This window comes from Psittacula echo (genome assembly GCF_963264785.1).
Source record: "Psittacula echo genome assembly, chromosome: 14".
NCBI classification, from domain to species: Eukaryota; Metazoa; Chordata; class Aves; order Psittaciformes; family Psittacidae; genus Psittacula; species Psittacula echo.
Window position 1 is genome coordinate 961,670 of NC_137750.1, and position 16,496 is coordinate 978,165.

Consider the following 16,496-nt stretch of genomic DNA (forward strand, 5'->3'; position numbering starts at 1 on the left):
TGTTGTTAATTTGACCCTTTCCTGCTGGTTTTGGTTTTGGGGGTTTTCTTAGAAGCTTACTTCTCTGCTCAGTAGTAAAATAGCTTGTACTGGTGTACACCCTTCATCTCTTTAATTATTATGTTCATCTGGTAAGGAAGATAAGGCATTTGAAGGCTTTATGTCTCCTCTGTCCCTACCATGCTTAGATAGGATCAGTCTTAGACTCATCGCAGTGTTCATAGTAGTTGAGACAAGTGAGAGCTTGAAGGAAACGGTCTAAAAAGCAAACCAAACAGAAAACCAACCCTGGCCATAAGAAATGTAAGCCATATATAAAGATTATATCACACCATATAAAGAAGTTTTGTGCAAAGCAACATGGAACAAATCTCACCTGGAATAACCATCAGTTTTCCTTTGCACCAGTGAAGTTGGTTTATTCCAGGTTCAGTTTGAGTGCTGCCTTTCAGCCTTAAAGTGTTTCTGTGCAATTAATCTGTTTCACTGCATAAACAGTAGCACCAACTTAACCATATTGGTTTAGATTTGAAAGCCATTAAGCTGCAGCAGCTTTATGAGTTACTGCTCTGCTGGTGGGATGAACTAGCAGTTTGTATGCATTTACTTGCACTGAGGGTACTGGGTTAATTCAGTAATTGCAGTTCCTGAGGTCAGAGTGAAGTCAATGGGAAAACTCCTTCTGTGTAGCTTATTTGTTCCCTTTCTACATTTGCTCAATAGAATCATAGAAACATATGATCAATAGGTCTATATTTGCATTAGTTCAGACTTACCTTGCCCTCCCACTGGGAAGCACTTAAACAGGTAAATCACAAACCACTCTGCTGTTACCAGTACGAGCACAATAATAATTCAAGGTGGATGCTCTCATATTTTTCTGTCTCCTCATAGCTGTTCTGTAGACTCAGAACACTTCACTGGGAGGAGTTCAACTTGTCTATGTAAGACATTGATTTCTGTTTCTATAACCTGCTGTTGTTTTCATGTTTGCCATAGGGAACAGCAGCACTTGGGTACAACAATAACTTACCTTTTTTCTTTCAATCAAGACTTTAGGGCCTTCTGTGCTGGCAGGAGTTGCTGTGATGGTTTTACTTATCCCGTTTAACTCTGCGATAGCAATGAAAACCAGAGCATTCCAGGTAAGGTACCACCAGAGAAGGTGATGTTACCTGAATTGGCAGCTGTGCTATGAGAAGTTAAGGCATCGGTGGTTGTCTTGGCCGTTCATGAGCTGCCATTTGCACCAGTTTACTTATGAGTAAGATCTTACTAATATATTTAATAACTGTATCTTCTCAGATAGGTTTTCCATAGTGAATTGAATGCTGTTTAAGGGAAAGGTGTGGCATTGCGTTAGTGGCTCTTCATACTGCTGGAGCAGCTTCTGGGATTAGCAGATTTCTTTGTCTCCATATCCCTTTGCCTGGAAACTCCCTCTGGGAGCATCTAGAGAAAAGGGAAATAAATGCTGTTCTTTAAGCTGTGAATGACTGTTTTCAGAGGTGGGAACTGAAACCTGACAGCCTGGGTTTTATGCTAATAGCCAGTGTTGATTTTTTGCTGCTACTGATCTGGGCTAAAATTGAATTAGTGCCTTAAGGTAAAAGGAGCCTTTATTCCTTCTTTGTAGTCTCTAGTCAAGGAAGGCTGAAAAAACCAATATAATAGTGCCCTCTGGCTTTGTGCTAGAAAAAAGTAGTAAGTGGCTTGTGCTGTGCAGCCTATCAGTGACTCTGTGGAAGATTTAACAAATCTTGTTCTGTTGATGTATAAAGGTAAGAGTTGGAAAACAAATATAAATTATGACATTTAAGCACAGCCTTAGTAACAGAGTGCTATTATTACATGCCTTAAAGAGACATCCAGACTTCCCACTAAATCTCTTCGATGCTGTCACATTAGTATTAACATTCCTTTTCTCCCTTGCCCATTATAAGATCCGCAGAGCTGCTTAACTTGGTGTGCATGTGTGTGAATGCAGGTTTTCTGTCTATACAGCTGAGCAGGGACTTTTTATGTTGTTTAAATAAGCATGAAGCATTGTATTCTAATGTATAGGAACAAAAATAAGCTAGGAGTAACCACAATTGTCAAGGGATACCCCAAGAAATACAGCTATGCCTATTAGGAAAATCAAAGGAAGAAGCAGAATAGTATTTTTGTGAAGTGCCTGAATCCTTCTTTTAAGGTGGTTTTGAAAGCATAACAGTGAAGATAAGGGGAAAGCTTTTATACTCTGATTTCTGATTCCTTTGGAGGTGTAGACTTGCACAGTAATACTGAGAGCAGTCTGTCTTTCTTCAATTCTCTTGTGCATCCTCTTTAGAAGTAGCCCAAGGACCATGACAGCTGTGAGACAACGTGTGGATAAATCTCTTCTCCTGTGACACTCTGTCTCCTGTGTTTACTAATAACCTAGGTGGAACAAATGCGATATAAAGACTCCCGCATTAAGTTAATGAATGAGATTCTGGGTGGCATAAAAGTGCTGAAGCTGTATGCTTGGGAGCCATCGTTCTCAGAGAAGGTCTTGGAAATACGAAAGAATGAGCTGCGAGTCCTCAAAAAATCTGCCTACCTCAATTCTTTGTCCAACTTTGCATGGATCAGCGCACCATTCCTGGTAAATGGAATTTGCATGGGCAAGTACATCCGTGAAGAAGTGTGGGGCTTTCTGCTTGCTAAATGTACATAGGAATAGAATGTAAATACTCTTAAACACCCACACCCCCCCATATCCACGTGCTTTGAAGCAAAGTTCCCTGTTCTCCAGAGCCTCTTTGTTAATCGGTATTAAAGTATTTCTTGACAAAGCCTGCCAGTGGAAGCTGGGAATTGCTGTCACTGAAGAATTTCCAACCACTTCAGAATACTTGCCATAACAAATTGAAACTAGAATTTGAAAGCTCGGAGATATCTGTGCATAGCCAAAATAGCAAGAAGAAATGAACTGAGTCAATCAGAACAATGTCCGCCTTAGCTCGCTTCTACCTTTTGTGTTACAGTGCTCTGCTTGTTTTAGTGAGAGAGGGAGTTGCTAAATTATTCTACCTAAATTCTAAATTATTCTACACTCGAAAACCAAGATTGATTTATGTAAAAAAATAAAGCCCCAAATGATACAATGCCAATTCTGAAATGCTTTTTTTCTCAATTTTTCTCTTTCCCTCTGTTTTCCACTTCATCCCTTTTCCAGAATGAGTAACAAAAGCATTCAGATAAGTGCTTTGTCAAAAATATTCCTAGTTTTTAAGACTGAAAGCCCAACCCTGCAGAAATATTCTTAATGGCTTCAAGATCCTGCCTCTTTCATGTTTCTTTAAATGAGCTTCCTAAAATACACATCCTCGTTCCTGCTCACCATTAGGTTACTGCATAGGATGGTCCCTGTCATGCAGGGAACCAGCAAAAAACCTGGATTTTACTCCCTTTCCTACTGATCAGTAAGCCTTGTTTGCTTAGCCTGCAGTTAACAATGGGAAAATTCAGTTGGGTGAGGTTGGAAATGCAGCCAAACCACAGCCAGATAACAGCTTCTCATTTGTATTTACCCGAGCTCTGTAGTTCACCTCTTGAATCTCCAACTGAATGCAGCCATTAGTAATCCATAAGCTATTTTATTCCATGTGCCCTTTTTTGTATCGACTTGCTCATGTGACTTGTCATTCTTCAAGCATGTTGAAAAGGTCAGAAAGGGAGAATTTGCCCGATTTTGTTGTTGATACTTTTATTGCAAAGATGCCTATCAGGCTTGACTGCTTCTGAAAATGTCAGAATATTACACATCTCACAGCAAACTCATTTTCTGGCTTTCAGGTGGCATTGACAACGTTTGCTGTGTACGTCTCAGTGGATGAGAAGAATATCCTGGATGCAGAAAAGGCTTTTGTCTCCCTTTCCTTGTTTAATATCTTAAAGTTTCCTCTCAGTATGCTTCCGCAGGTCATCAGCAACATTGCGCAGGTAAGGAGGATCTGGAACAGAAGTTGTTTCAACAGCTTGAACAAAAAGAACCTCAGATGTCCCTGGTTTCTGGCATGCAGAGATCCCTTGCATCTGGCTAATACTGGTTTTCTTTTTGATACCCTTTCTCTGCTGCCGCCCTGTATTGGAAAGCCTGGCTCCTGAGTGAGCTCTTGCTTGTGTGAATTTTGCTTTGCTCAGATGAACTCAGCTTGGGCTGAGAAGTTTCACCGTTTAAAAGCTTGAATTTCACCATCAGACTGATGGCAGGGAAAGAATGACTCACTGCTGAGGAAGCCTGGGGGTGAAAGCTTAAGCCTTTCTGCATGCTTGCTTTTGCAGTAGTAAGAGCATTAAGTTGCCATGAAAAGAATGATAAAATAACATTGCGCTCTTTTCTTAGACAAGTGTTTCCCTAAAGAGAATTCAGCAGTTCCTGAGTCATGATGAACTTGATCCGAATTCTGTGGAAACAAAAGTGATTGCACCAGGTAAAGACATCAGTATTTCTCTATGCTATGCTAATACAATAAACCTTCTGTATTTGGTTTGGGCTGGTTGAGGTCTGAAAAAAGGCAAAATAACAATAATAACAATAATAATCTTGGTTTTAATGAAAAGAAGTTGCTGCTTTGAAAAGTACGTTTGCTGTTCAGACTTTGTGGAAACTACAGAAGTTGCTGCCTATTTTTGAGCTTTGAGCTGAGTCATTGGGTCTGAGTTTGCATCTGCAATGTATTGGATGCTAACAGCACTGAATAGTGAAGTGCATCCACTGAGTAGGGACAGCAAGACCTGTTCAAGCCTTTCACACTGCACAAATGCTCAGGACCATTGTGAACAGTTTTGATTTCTTCTTATGGAAACAGTATCCCAAAACAAATGAGCAAACCAGGTGGTCTCCAAAAGATGTTTTCTCATGTAATACACTTTGCTGATACTGTGGTTTGAAACTTCCCTTGTGTGTGATGCCTTAGAGAAGGAGGAGGGATGGTTGTGTGGCTGTCATGCAGGTACTGTGCTACATCACCCCACCGGGAGGTAAAGAAAGCCTGCAGATCTGTAACTTGTTAGTGTGGCCAGAAAAAAGCTGCTCAGAGGGAAATTTAATTGGATACATTAAAGCCAACAGCATGCAGTGGTCTCCTACCAACTTGAAAGAGGTTTCTTAAGTGAAGTTGTGCTAACAGTTGAACAGGGATTCTGAGCAGCAAATGTTGAGACCAGCATCACCAGGGCAGGGTAAAGAGGGCAGATTTTGAGCTCCATGGGTCTGTAAGCTCCAGTCTATAGCTTAAGCTGCAATCAGCTATTTTCACTCTTAAGAAGCCTGTCTTGTGACCCGCAGTCATGAGACTGTGCTTCCCATGCCAGTAGAAAAGGGAACTGCAGTATACATCAAACACCCAGAAATAAAGATTCTTCTGTCTGCTGGTTTCTCAGCCATACTGTTCTGTGTAATACCTTTCCTGCCTTCTCTATTATTGTGTTTTTGTCATACAGGCAATGCTATCAGTGTAACAAATGCATCATTCAGCTGGGGAAAGGAGCTGAAGCCATCTCTGAAAGAGTAAGATACCTTTATGCAGTTGCAGTGCAACGTCTACCTGCTTCCTGGTTTCTGGCTTCTGGGCAGTCTCTTTGAAAGATGCTTAGTAATATCTGCAGCTTGCTTCTGGAAAAGGTTGTTTCTACACATCACATGTGCCTCTCTTCTGCGTTTGAAACACTGAGCTAATCCTCATGCCTCATGGTATTTAGGCTTTACAGAACAGTGCTGTAAGGCGTTAACTCCACAGCGATAGCATAAAATAGCTACCTGTTAAAGGACAGAAAGGCTGCATAAGTTTCTTAAATAGGCATTTTTTGAATTAAAGTGTTGGACAAATCAAACTCATCTCATGAATTATGGGATGTCGGGGTTTGGACTTGGGTGTGCCGTCAGTGGTCTGTTCTTCTAAGCGTCTTGTGGCAGACTCATCCCTCTGGCTGTAGATGGACCATTTCCAAACTAAGGGGGTGCAGATATTGCTCATTGGCCAATTTGAATGAATGAAAACGAATCAAATGCCTGGAAGCAAATACTTCCTTATGTTAGGTTTTGTTGTCAGATTAAAATCACAGAAACCTGAGAAGTATTCTTAGAATGCTCAGTCTGAGGAGCTCGTGCTGCCGTGCTGAGTGTATTATGTCAACAGGTTTTATATACATGGGTAACTTGCAAGCAAGGTGCTTGGAGTTCAAAGCAGCCAGTTTCGTCCAGGCAACCAGATCTGCAGCCAGGCTTACTTCAGTGTTCTGGGGTTTACATCAGAAAGAACTATGTGTCTTCAGCTTAAATTGTCAGCCATCTTCACCTAAAAGTTAGCTGGTGACTTCCTAAAGGAGCAGTAAAGTAAAACTCAGAGGAAGAGAATAATGAAAAAGATTCAAAATTGTAGTGATTTTGAGGCTTTCTGCTTTGAATTTTTCCTTAAAACAAGCAAATGAACAAAGAGAAACCCTCTTTCGGTGTTCAAAACAGCAACTAACTGCTTGGTAAGAATCTGCATAAGAATTAGAGCCCTAGTTCTGCATCACAAACACAAGTTTGGCTTGATCTCATTAGAGAAAGGCATTTTGATGGCAAGGAGACTGTGTCCATCAGTCATTTCTGTATCAGTTCACCTTCAAAACCAGGACTTTCAAGAACATAGTGGGGGAAACAATAAAGGATTTTAACTGGGAAAGTTTTGTTTTTCTTGCATTGTTCTGAACCCTGTTTACTAGCCCTGGAAACAGGGTACTGAAGTCATTTGAACATTTTTAGATGGGATGCGTTCATCCACTACTTTTGTACAATTGGTCTTGGTTTTAAAATCAAAACCCAAAAGACTTCTGGAAGATGTCTGCTATCAAAATGCTTATTAACTCTGTTTGACTTGCTGATGGACTGATATGACACAGCAAAGGGGATTGCTATCAATCCTGCCTCTTTAACAACCAACAGGATAGATTAATGCTGAGTTTCTGTTTACTCCTACAGTTCTGGTTACAGTTGATTGTACACAAGAAAAGGAAGAGAAGATCAGCGACCAAGCTATGCTTGCTATATCCAGTCAGGCCGATTTGTCACTGTGTATTTCAGCCCTGGTTTAAAGACCCATAATGTCTTTAGTAAACTAATGTTTAATTAATTTCCAGCCTGTTTCCTCCACAGTATAAATCTCTTGGTCCCCAGTGGTGCTTTGGTTGCCGTTGTTGGCCATGTTGGCTGTGGGAAGTCTTCTCTGGTGTCTGCTCTCCTGGGTGAAATGGAAAAGCTGGAAGGAGAAGTGGCTGTCAAGGTTGGTATTGTTTATGATGCCATTTAATGATGGTATGGAAATGTGCTGCTTATGCCTGCCGTTGCTTATAACGCATATCAGGCTAGAGAGGGAATTCTCCTTGCTCCTGTGGCATCTTGTCTGCGTGTTTATTTGGGCTTTGCCCACACCTATTCAGTTGTGTTTTATATGGGATAACTTTCCTGATTCTATCATCTATACATTACATTTAGTACACATATAGAATCATAGAATCATAGAATCATAGAATAGTCAGGGTTGGAAAGGACCTTAAGATCATCCAGTTCCAACCCCCCTGCCATGGGCAGGGACACCCCACACTAAACCATGGCACCCAAGGCCTCATCCAACCTGGCCTTGAACACCACCAGGGATGGAGCATTCACATACATCATATATGTATGATGTGAATGTATATCAAACAGGAGCTGTATGTATGTGCTGTAGATCTTAATCAGAGTTGTAAGCATGAATTGCTGCTTGTTAACAAGCCAAAGGTTTCCTTTCTTCCCCCTTATTGTAGGGTTCTGTTGCGTATGTGCCTCAACAAGCCTGGATCCAGAATGCCACGCTGAAAGATAACATTTTGTTTGGCCAAGCTCCTAATGAACAAAAGTACCAAAATGTCCTGGAGGCTTGTGCTTTGAAAACTGACCTGGAAGTGCTGCCAGGAGGAGACCAGACTGAGATAGGAGAGAAGGTAACTTATTTGAATAGGTAATTTAAGTCAGACCTGCTTGGTGATTCCTGTTCTAGCTTAAGACAGAATCAAGTGTGATTTCGTTTGATCTTTACAATGGCATCCCTGCTGCAATCAACACTGAAACACACAAAGCAGTTTTGTGCAAGGCAGTTGGACTTAAACTTGTTCCTAACTTTAAGCGTGTTTTCATGCTCTGATGCATAATTACACATCTAGGCCTGGAAGATCAGAGCATCTTCCATTTGTTGTCCAGTTGTAAAGGTGCATCTGTCTAGAACACGTGAAGCCCTTCCTTTTCCTATAGACATAAAAAGGGAGGTAACACATGGTGTGCTTCAAGTGAAAAAGTGATATGATCATCCCTTAACACCTCATTTTAATGAGAAACTTCTACATCTGTGATACCAACAGAGATTATTTCTTTTTCATAGGCCACTAAATTCGAGATAGATTCCAGGATATGGGGTGGATATGTGGATTTGTATGTAAGATGAGAGATAAGGAAGATGTTCCAGGTGCTGCAGCTCTGCTTTGAATGTTTGCATTTTGCGTCCTGGTTGATGGTCTTCCTTTTTATAGTTCCGTGTTTTAACAGCTCCCTTTAGGAGCTTATTAAGCAAGAGGCTTATTCCATCTCCAGATTGCTGGGTGAGTGGAAGTTTGGCAGTGAACAAACAGATTTAGAGGCGTTCTGTTCCCGTCTCTGGCTCTGAGTGGGTTATTCTCTTCAGCATCTTATGCTTTGATTTAGCATCTGAGTGTTTGACTGGGTGAGAGCCATGGAAAGTCATAGCTGCTGTTGTGTGATGTGTTTTGTTCTCTCCTCTCTTCCCCCCCAGGGCATCAACCTCTCCGGTGGCCAGAGGCAGCGAGTGAGCCTGGCACGTGCGGTGTACAGCAACTCTGACATTTACCTCTTAGATGATCCTCTTTCTGCTGTGGACTCACATGTTGCAAAGCACATCTTTGACAAAGTTATTGGTCCGGATGGGGTACTTAAAGGAAAGGTAAGCTGGCATTTAGATCCTCTTCAAAACGCATACAAATGCTGATGGGTAACAGGAAAACTGTTCCACCACTGAGGCTGTAAGTGCTGAACCATTCCTGTGTTCCATTGGCAGTGTGGACACCTTTTCCCCACAGCACAGACTGCAGTGAGCTGCTATTTAGGCATGCCCAGAAGTGATGTGTAGTCAGAACGTGTAGGGGCAGAAGCTTGGTCTGTCTTTTAAGATCCCTACCGTAAGACCTCCAAAAACAAGGCATTTGCAGAAACTTGCAAAGGTTGTCAGCATAGTGTTGCTTCTTGGTACTTGGAGGCAGTGCAGAGGAAGTTGTAACAGCTTACTGGTTTTACAGAGGTCTTTGGCAGCCTGCAGTTAAATTGCAGGCTCTTTGCTTCCCCTTTTCTCCTGTTATGATCTTCTCAGACTATCTCAGAGCTCAAAAGGGAAGGGCTGCAATGAAAATCAGCGTAAGGGAGAGGGGGAATGATAATTCAGTTGGTTTACTTCCCCCTATGGTTATATCAGCATGCAGTAGGAAGCACTGTGACTTCTTGTACATATTTCCAAGCTAATCTGGCTAAAAAAGGACATTGTATTTCCCCTGGCGTTTCACCCTGACACAATAACTCACTCCCTGTCCCAAAGATGTGGTAGTATTTGGCTTGCTGAGTAGTGTTAGTCCCCACAGTGACAACTGAGATGTGGGCTTTTTCTCCCTTTCCCTTTCCAGACCCGTATTCTGGTGACCCATGGCATCAGCTTCCTGCCTCAGGTAGACCACATCGTTGTCCTGGGAGATGGCAAAATCTCCGAAATGGGATCTTACCAAGACCTTCTGAAACAGAACAAGGCCTTTGCAGAATTCCTGCGGAATTATGCACTTGATGAAGACATCGAAGAGGACGAACCAACAGGTACAGAGTTGCTTTTTCTTAAAACATGTCTTTTTCTGTCAACCAGATTGTAGATATTTTCTCTGTATAAAGGGTCCACTGCTTCTTTATGACAACCTGGCATTTGCCTTTCTGCCCTGCTATGAAAATCATTGTCTATGGCCAGGTCTGTGTTATTGATAAATGTTTCCACAGACTTCTTTAAAATCATTTCAAACCACATGAAATTTTGAAAGTTGGCAATTTATTTTACGATTGACAAAGTCAAGCTCGGCAGGAAAATGGAGCAGCCAAGAACCAACTGTACTTGCTGTCAAAGGGGCTGCACAGAGTACGGTATTTTTCCTCTGTATGCTGCTGTTGGTTTTCATGTAGTGAGGTTGAAATGAGATTTTAATCTTGGTTACTTTTCAGCTTGGTTTGATTCTGATATAAGATAATAGAAGACAAGAGCATTTCAGTAGATGTTTCCTCTGTGTGAGAGTGTTCCCATGCTCTTTGCAGCACTGCTCCAGACAGGCAGAGGGGAACACATATGGTATCTTGTAGCAGCAGCAGAGGCTTGCAGTAGTTCCTGCATGACTCCCCCATCCCAAAATCATGCCTACAGCATGCCCTAGAAGTGAATTTAGTACTAATGCTTAACATTTCTGATGCACTAACTGAATGTGATGTATATTCATTTGGCAGCAGCCAATCTGCCTTATAAGATCTTTACAATTCGGTTAGGAGAAGTGATGTAAGCAAAACTATTGGCAAGTTTATGCACTATGATTTTCCTGCTATGGAATTGGTTTTCATGACTCTTGCTTTGCATGGCCACCTCTTTTCTGTGCTGTCTGCTTTATTCAGCAGAAACTGAGGCAAGATCTTGTTTTGCAGTGCTGGAGGAGGAGGAGGAGGTCCTGCTGGCTGAAGACACCCTCAGCATCCACACCGATCTGGCAGATAACGAACCAGTGACAAACGAGGTCCGCAAACAGTTTCTTAGGTAAACATGAGGTTCATGTGCATATGTCTGGGGTGAAACGCATCTGAAAGGTGTTATTCACGTGTGGCTTCTGAGTGGGGGCTTTAGTTTCCTCTTATAAATAAACTGATTTGGTGCCCTTTTGAAAATAAATGTGAAAGAACATGCAAAGAAGATCAAATATCTCTTCCTGAAGTCCAGTGCCCTAAAGCAACTCTGGTTCTTGGGTGGCACCACTGCATGTATGAACCCACACAACAATTAACTGCTATGAGTTGCACGATAAATAAACTCTTTGCATTGTGCCTTTCCATTGAGAATCTTGGAAATCTTGATAAGTGTTGATAACCATACCCATGGATGCTGTCCAGCTGCTGTTGATGTCAAAACAGAAGATCAGGGATTAGTTTTGAAATACCTGTCTTGTGATGAAGCCTCTAAAGGCCTTTACTAAAGAGCCCAGGTACCTTTGTTGGGTACCATGTTTCAGGCATCATTGAGCATCACTGAACATTCAGAGGGGTGGTACCAGCACCTATGGCTGTGAGTGAGGCTGGCATGGGAACTCAGCAGAAGAGCTGGGAGTAAGTCCAGTGTGCTGCATCCCATTCCTGGTGTAGCACTGCCAAAATATGCCCTTTTTCTCCTAATGACTCTTGCGTTTTAACCAGGGAGCTTAGTGTCATATCTTCTGAGGGAGGAGAATGTCCCAACAAGATGTCAAAGAAACGAAGAGTCTGTGAGAAGAAGCCAGGAGAGCCTCCTCTGCCAAGAAAAAACCCAAACGAGAAACTTATTCAGGCTGAAACAGCTGAAACGGGAAGGGTATGGTTTGATTCCCCACTCCCTTCTCCTGCATTCTTTTCTGGTTTATTTCTACATTCGCTCCAGTTCTGTTAAATGTATTGTATAAATCATGGCTGCAGGCTTTAGGCATTAATCTGGTGGCCACAGATCATTAAGATCTGGGATTTTGGCAGAGGTTTCTGCACCTGGCAAGGGCTATGTACTTAGGGAAAAGGGGAAAAAAATCCCTTCCAGCTCCTGCCGCAGTTGCCTGATCCCGTGTCTCTGTGCTCTGTCAGCCCTGCTTTGTGCTGCAGAGCTTTCAGCACTGTTGGTTTTAAACCCGTTTGGCTGCTGTTGAGTGCAGCTGCAGCACAGGCTGTTTGATGAACCGCAGCAGTGGGTTATAGGAGCCAGCTGCCTGCTGTGTGCCAGCGGGTCTGGTCTGCCTGAAGGATACCTGCCACCCTATCTCTGAGAGCATTTTATAGGTACAAAAGAGGCTGTACTCTTCCCAAACAGGGCCAAGGGGTTGAAATGGGAGCAGGGAAAAAGAGAAAAGAAATTAAAAGAAGATGGGAATACCAAAGTCAAAGAAGGAGCAGGAGGTTTTGGTAAACCAACCCCCTTCCCTCTGCTTCAGAAGGCTCAGTGTTTCCTGTTGAGCCTGATGTACATGGTCCATGGCACAGACATCTAATTAACTGTTTCTGTGGATTGTTTTAGCTTACAAAGTCCCTAATCAACAACACTTGTTCCTTTAATTATTCCTTCTCATGGGTTTGGGGTTTTTATAAGACTTGGTTTCGTCCTAAGTCTCTGTCTCCCTTTGCTTCTCTGCCTCTTTGCGCTACCTTAGAGACAGCATCTTTACTTTTTGCCAGCAGCATCATCTGTTTATGTTCCTATTGGGGTGCACCAGCATTTGGTACCTCAGTTAAGCTGCTGCAAAGACACCTGAATGGAGGCACATTCAGCACTTTTCTTTAAATAGGCCACTTAAAATAGTCTTGAGCTCGATAGCCTGCCAAGTTGCTTCTTTTGCCTGAAAAACTTGGCTCCTGTTCTCGTTACATCTTTTCTTACTTTTTTTCATAGTCTTAAAAGCTAGACCCCTACAAAACTAATAAAATACCTCAAAATGGAGGAAAGGGGGATTTCAGAGACTTTCTGACTTGTTTTCAATGTCATTACCCTGACGTGGAGGTCTGATGGATGAACTGTTCCCTGGGGTGTGTTAGGGCTTGGGGCCGTTTTGAACTTAGCAGTTCCTCTGATGAAGAATTTGTGTCTTTTATACTGTTTAAACTCCTGATTGTGTGAGTTGTACAAACCAGTTGTGCTGTGTGATTTTGCAGGTAAAGCTAACAGTGTTCTGGCAATACATGAAGGCTGTCGGCCCCATCGTTTCTTTAGTGATATGTTTCCTATATTGCTGTCAAAATGCTGCTGCCATCGGGGCCAACGTGTGGCTCAGTGACTGGACCAATGAGCCTGTGATAAATGGGTCTCAGCACAACACAGCCATGCGAATCGGGGTCTACGCTGCCTTGGGCCTCCTGCAAGGTAAGGCCAGATGAAATCACAATGTCTCAATGTTTAGTAAAGAGGAATTAGTTGGGAATATCATGGCAGCAGTTGCTGTGGCCAGAATTGCCCCTCAGATCCTATCCTCAGAAAGGGGAGTAATGTAACCTGGTCCTACAAAGTCTGAGCTCAGCCCAACACCTCTAATTTTGTTGTGAAGCCCTTGGAGGGGGTGGCATGGAAGCTTGAGAGAGGCAGGTTGGAGAGAAAACATGCAAATGTAGGTGCGGAAGAGACTGAAGGGTTGGGGTGAAGTTGTAGCATTAGGACTTCATGGAGGCTTGTGGAAAGCAGAGGGAAGATGGTTGTGCATCTGTCTAATGTGGACAGCATGGTGAAATCCTGCATGGTGAAATCCTGCACAGTGTTCCTGTGCCTTAGGCAGCAGTGACTGCAATGCTGTAGTGCTAATGCGCATGGTAAGAGAAGGGTGGGCAGGGAATATGGTCAAGCAAAACAAGCTTCTAGCACAGCGAACTGAGGCGAGTCAGAGCTGTGAATTGGGAACATCATGTTCACTGGTTAACACGTCTCCTCTTCGCGTGTTAGGCCTCATAGTGCTCATCAGCTCCTTCACCCTGGCCATGGGAGGCATTAATGCAGCCCGGTCCCTCCACACTGCCCTGCTGGAGAACAAATTTCACACCCCCCAGTCCTTCTATGACACCACTCCCAGCGGCCGGATCATCAACCGCTTCTCGAAGGACATCTATGTGATCGATGAAGTGATCCCGCCAACCATCCTGATGTTCCTCGGAACCTTCTTCACCTCTCTATCGACGATGATTGTAATTATAGCAAGTACTCCGCTCTTCGCTGTGGTTATTGTTCCACTTGCCATTTTGTACTTCTTTGTTCAGGTAACTGGAAAGCTATCTGACTACCACTGCAATGATTCTCACTCCATTGATCGTGTTTCTTTTTAGGAGCAAACAACATGAATTTGAGGGGAAATTGAAATATCTGCAGTAATAATATGTTGGTGTAAACAGAGTATCATTCTCTCAGAAAAAAAAATGTCCTGAGAGATGTGACCATGGAATAAATAGGCATAACTCTTTTTTGCTCTTAAGTAATAACAAGTAAGCCTACTGCTAGAGGTAAAGCTGTAGTGCACTTCAATATATTGAAGTGTGTATATGTTTGACATACTGACAAGTGCTTAAGGTGGTGAGGAGTTAAAGTGTTGAAAATAGAAAGCATCGATTTTATTGATTTCTGAGCAAAAATGAAGATTATTTTCTAGAGTGTAAATAGAGACCTGATAATGGAGGTGCAGATTTGTGCTTCATCATCTTGAAAAATGAGGCTCTTACAAATGGATTCATTATTTTAGGCTATATTAACTAAATTGAAAGGGACATAAAGAAATTCTACTTACAGTCTATAGAAACTGCAGTTACCCAACACTGCTGTGAAGTGGAGCCAAGATAGCTTTCTTGAAATTCTTCTTAATATAGAGGATATTTGGCAGGGTTGAAGTGCATCAGTAACAACCTCCTTTAATTCCTTAACCTAACAAATTCTTCACTGTTAATTGAAAGACGAAGTGTTTCATGTTTCCTTCTATTTTCTCCCCAAAATGGCAGCGGTTCTACGTAGCTACCTCCCGCCAGCTGAAGCGCCTGGAGTCCGTGAGCAGATCTCCCATCTACTCCCACTTCTCAGAAACAGTATCAGGGGCCAGTGTCATCAGAGCCTACGGCAGAGTGAAGTCCTTCATAGACATCAGTGACCTGAGGATGGATGAAAATCAGAAGAGTTACTATCCTGGCATAGTATCAAACAGGTAAAAAGGCATATAACATCTTGTTTCCACTTACAGCATCCCCTAACTGGTCCAAGCGACCATTTACCACTCTGCTTACATTTGCCTTTCTCCCAGGTGGCTGGGCATTCGAGTTGAGTTTGTGGGGAACTGTATTGTCCTTTTCGCTGCCCTTTTTGCTGTGATCAGTAAAAACAGCCTGAATGCTGGCTTGGTAGGACTTTCAGTATCGTATGCGTTACAGGTATGTGTTACAGCTTTCTGTTTGTTGATGGGTTTGCATTGTTGTGGATGGTATGGATATATTGGCAATCATTTAAGCTTGTTAAAGCTGAAGTTAATAAGGAAATCATAAAATGAGTTGTGGGACATCTGGAAACAATAGAGACTTACACTGAATGCTGACAGACCATTAGCAAGCTCTCATGCAGTAGGACTTCAGGGCACTTTGGGAGCATTGAGGTTGTGCTGCACCCCAGTATCCCCAGCAGCAGCATGTGGGAAGCTCAGGAAGTGTGAGGTGCACCCATCAAGAACAGGTCGTTTGAGCAGCATGGGCTTAATGTGTCCTGCATCGTGCCTGCTGGGTGTGATCAGCGTGTCCAGGTAATCACAGGCAGATCAATAGGATTCATAAATAGGCAAGATAAAGGGTACTCACCCAAGCTGTGGGCAGTTTAGCAGATCTAATGGCCTGTTTTCCAGTGAGACCCATGACTAGGGAAATTACTGCCAACCAGCTTTTTTGAGGGCCATTTGTTAAATCATCATGGGATGCAGAAGCTTCTTCACCTGAGCACTTGGTTATCTGTAGATTTCTTGTCCCAGTAATTGTATTAATGTCAATGCAAAGGTAATTATTCCATTTGTAATATAAATGTGAATCCATGTAATAACAGCGTCTGGTTTTGTTGTTGTTATTATTAAACCTGTTGTTCCTCTGTGGCTGATCCTTTTGCTCCTTGTCTTCTCCAAGGTGACCTTGTCTCTGAATTGGATGGTCCGAATGACTTCTGAACTTGAGACTAACATTGTGGCTGTTGAAAGAATAAAAGAGTACTCAGAAACTGAAACAGAGGTCAGCTACCGAGCATCAAGTGTGGTGAAATTTTAATACCCGCATTTACATGGTCTCTCTTTAGACCCTTGAGACAATTCCTGCTCTGAGAGTGTTCTCATTTAACCTGAACAAATGTCACGCTCTGAACTGTAATTTATGCTATCACAGCTCCAAATTATTACTGTCCTTATGCAGCCTGTGCTCAGCATCTCATTTGCTGCTACTGTGAGTGGCTATAGCACAGGAGAGATGAGTTTCACCATCAGAATATTGCTCCCATTGCATTTGAAGCGTTTGATGCATAGTCCTACCTGCATTGATGGGGCTGTGATCCTGCTAGTGGGCACAGCTGCAGTGCAGCTATCAGGCTGTGCATGTTTTCAGTAGTATTTCTATTTAATCAGTGTAATCAGTCCTCGTCTCCCAT

General features: G+C 42.6%; 1 protein-coding gene across 1 annotated transcript in view; it reads left to right on the plus strand.

Annotated features, from left to right (window-relative positions):
• The window catches only part of ABCC3 (ATP binding cassette subfamily C member 3), a gene marked incomplete at its 3' end in the record, with an annotated part of 49,870 nt that overhangs the window by 28,821 nt on the left and 4,553 nt on the right, over nt 1-16,496 (plus strand). The window contains exons 11-26 of the mRNA XM_080629676.1: nt 1,053-1,145; nt 2,426-2,629; nt 3,823-3,969; nt 4,373-4,460; nt 5,473-5,539; nt 7,169-7,295; nt 7,819-7,995; nt 8,838-9,005; nt 9,736-9,919; nt 10,781-10,889; nt 11,540-11,693; nt 13,013-13,220; nt 13,791-14,101; nt 14,831-15,030; nt 15,127-15,253; nt 15,986-16,087. Of these exons, the coding sequence (XP_080485802.1) occupies nt 1,053-1,145; nt 2,426-2,629; nt 3,823-3,969; nt 4,373-4,460; nt 5,473-5,539; nt 7,169-7,295; nt 7,819-7,995; nt 8,838-9,005; nt 9,736-9,919; nt 10,781-10,889; nt 11,540-11,693; nt 13,013-13,220; nt 13,791-14,101; nt 14,831-15,030; nt 15,127-15,253; nt 15,986-16,087 (2,466 nt within the window). The remainder of the gene's footprint in view (nt 1-1,052; nt 1,146-2,425; nt 2,630-3,822; nt 3,970-4,372; nt 4,461-5,472; nt 5,540-7,168; nt 7,296-7,818; nt 7,996-8,837; nt 9,006-9,735; nt 9,920-10,780; nt 10,890-11,539; nt 11,694-13,012; nt 13,221-13,790; nt 14,102-14,830; nt 15,031-15,126; nt 15,254-15,985; nt 16,088-16,496) is intronic.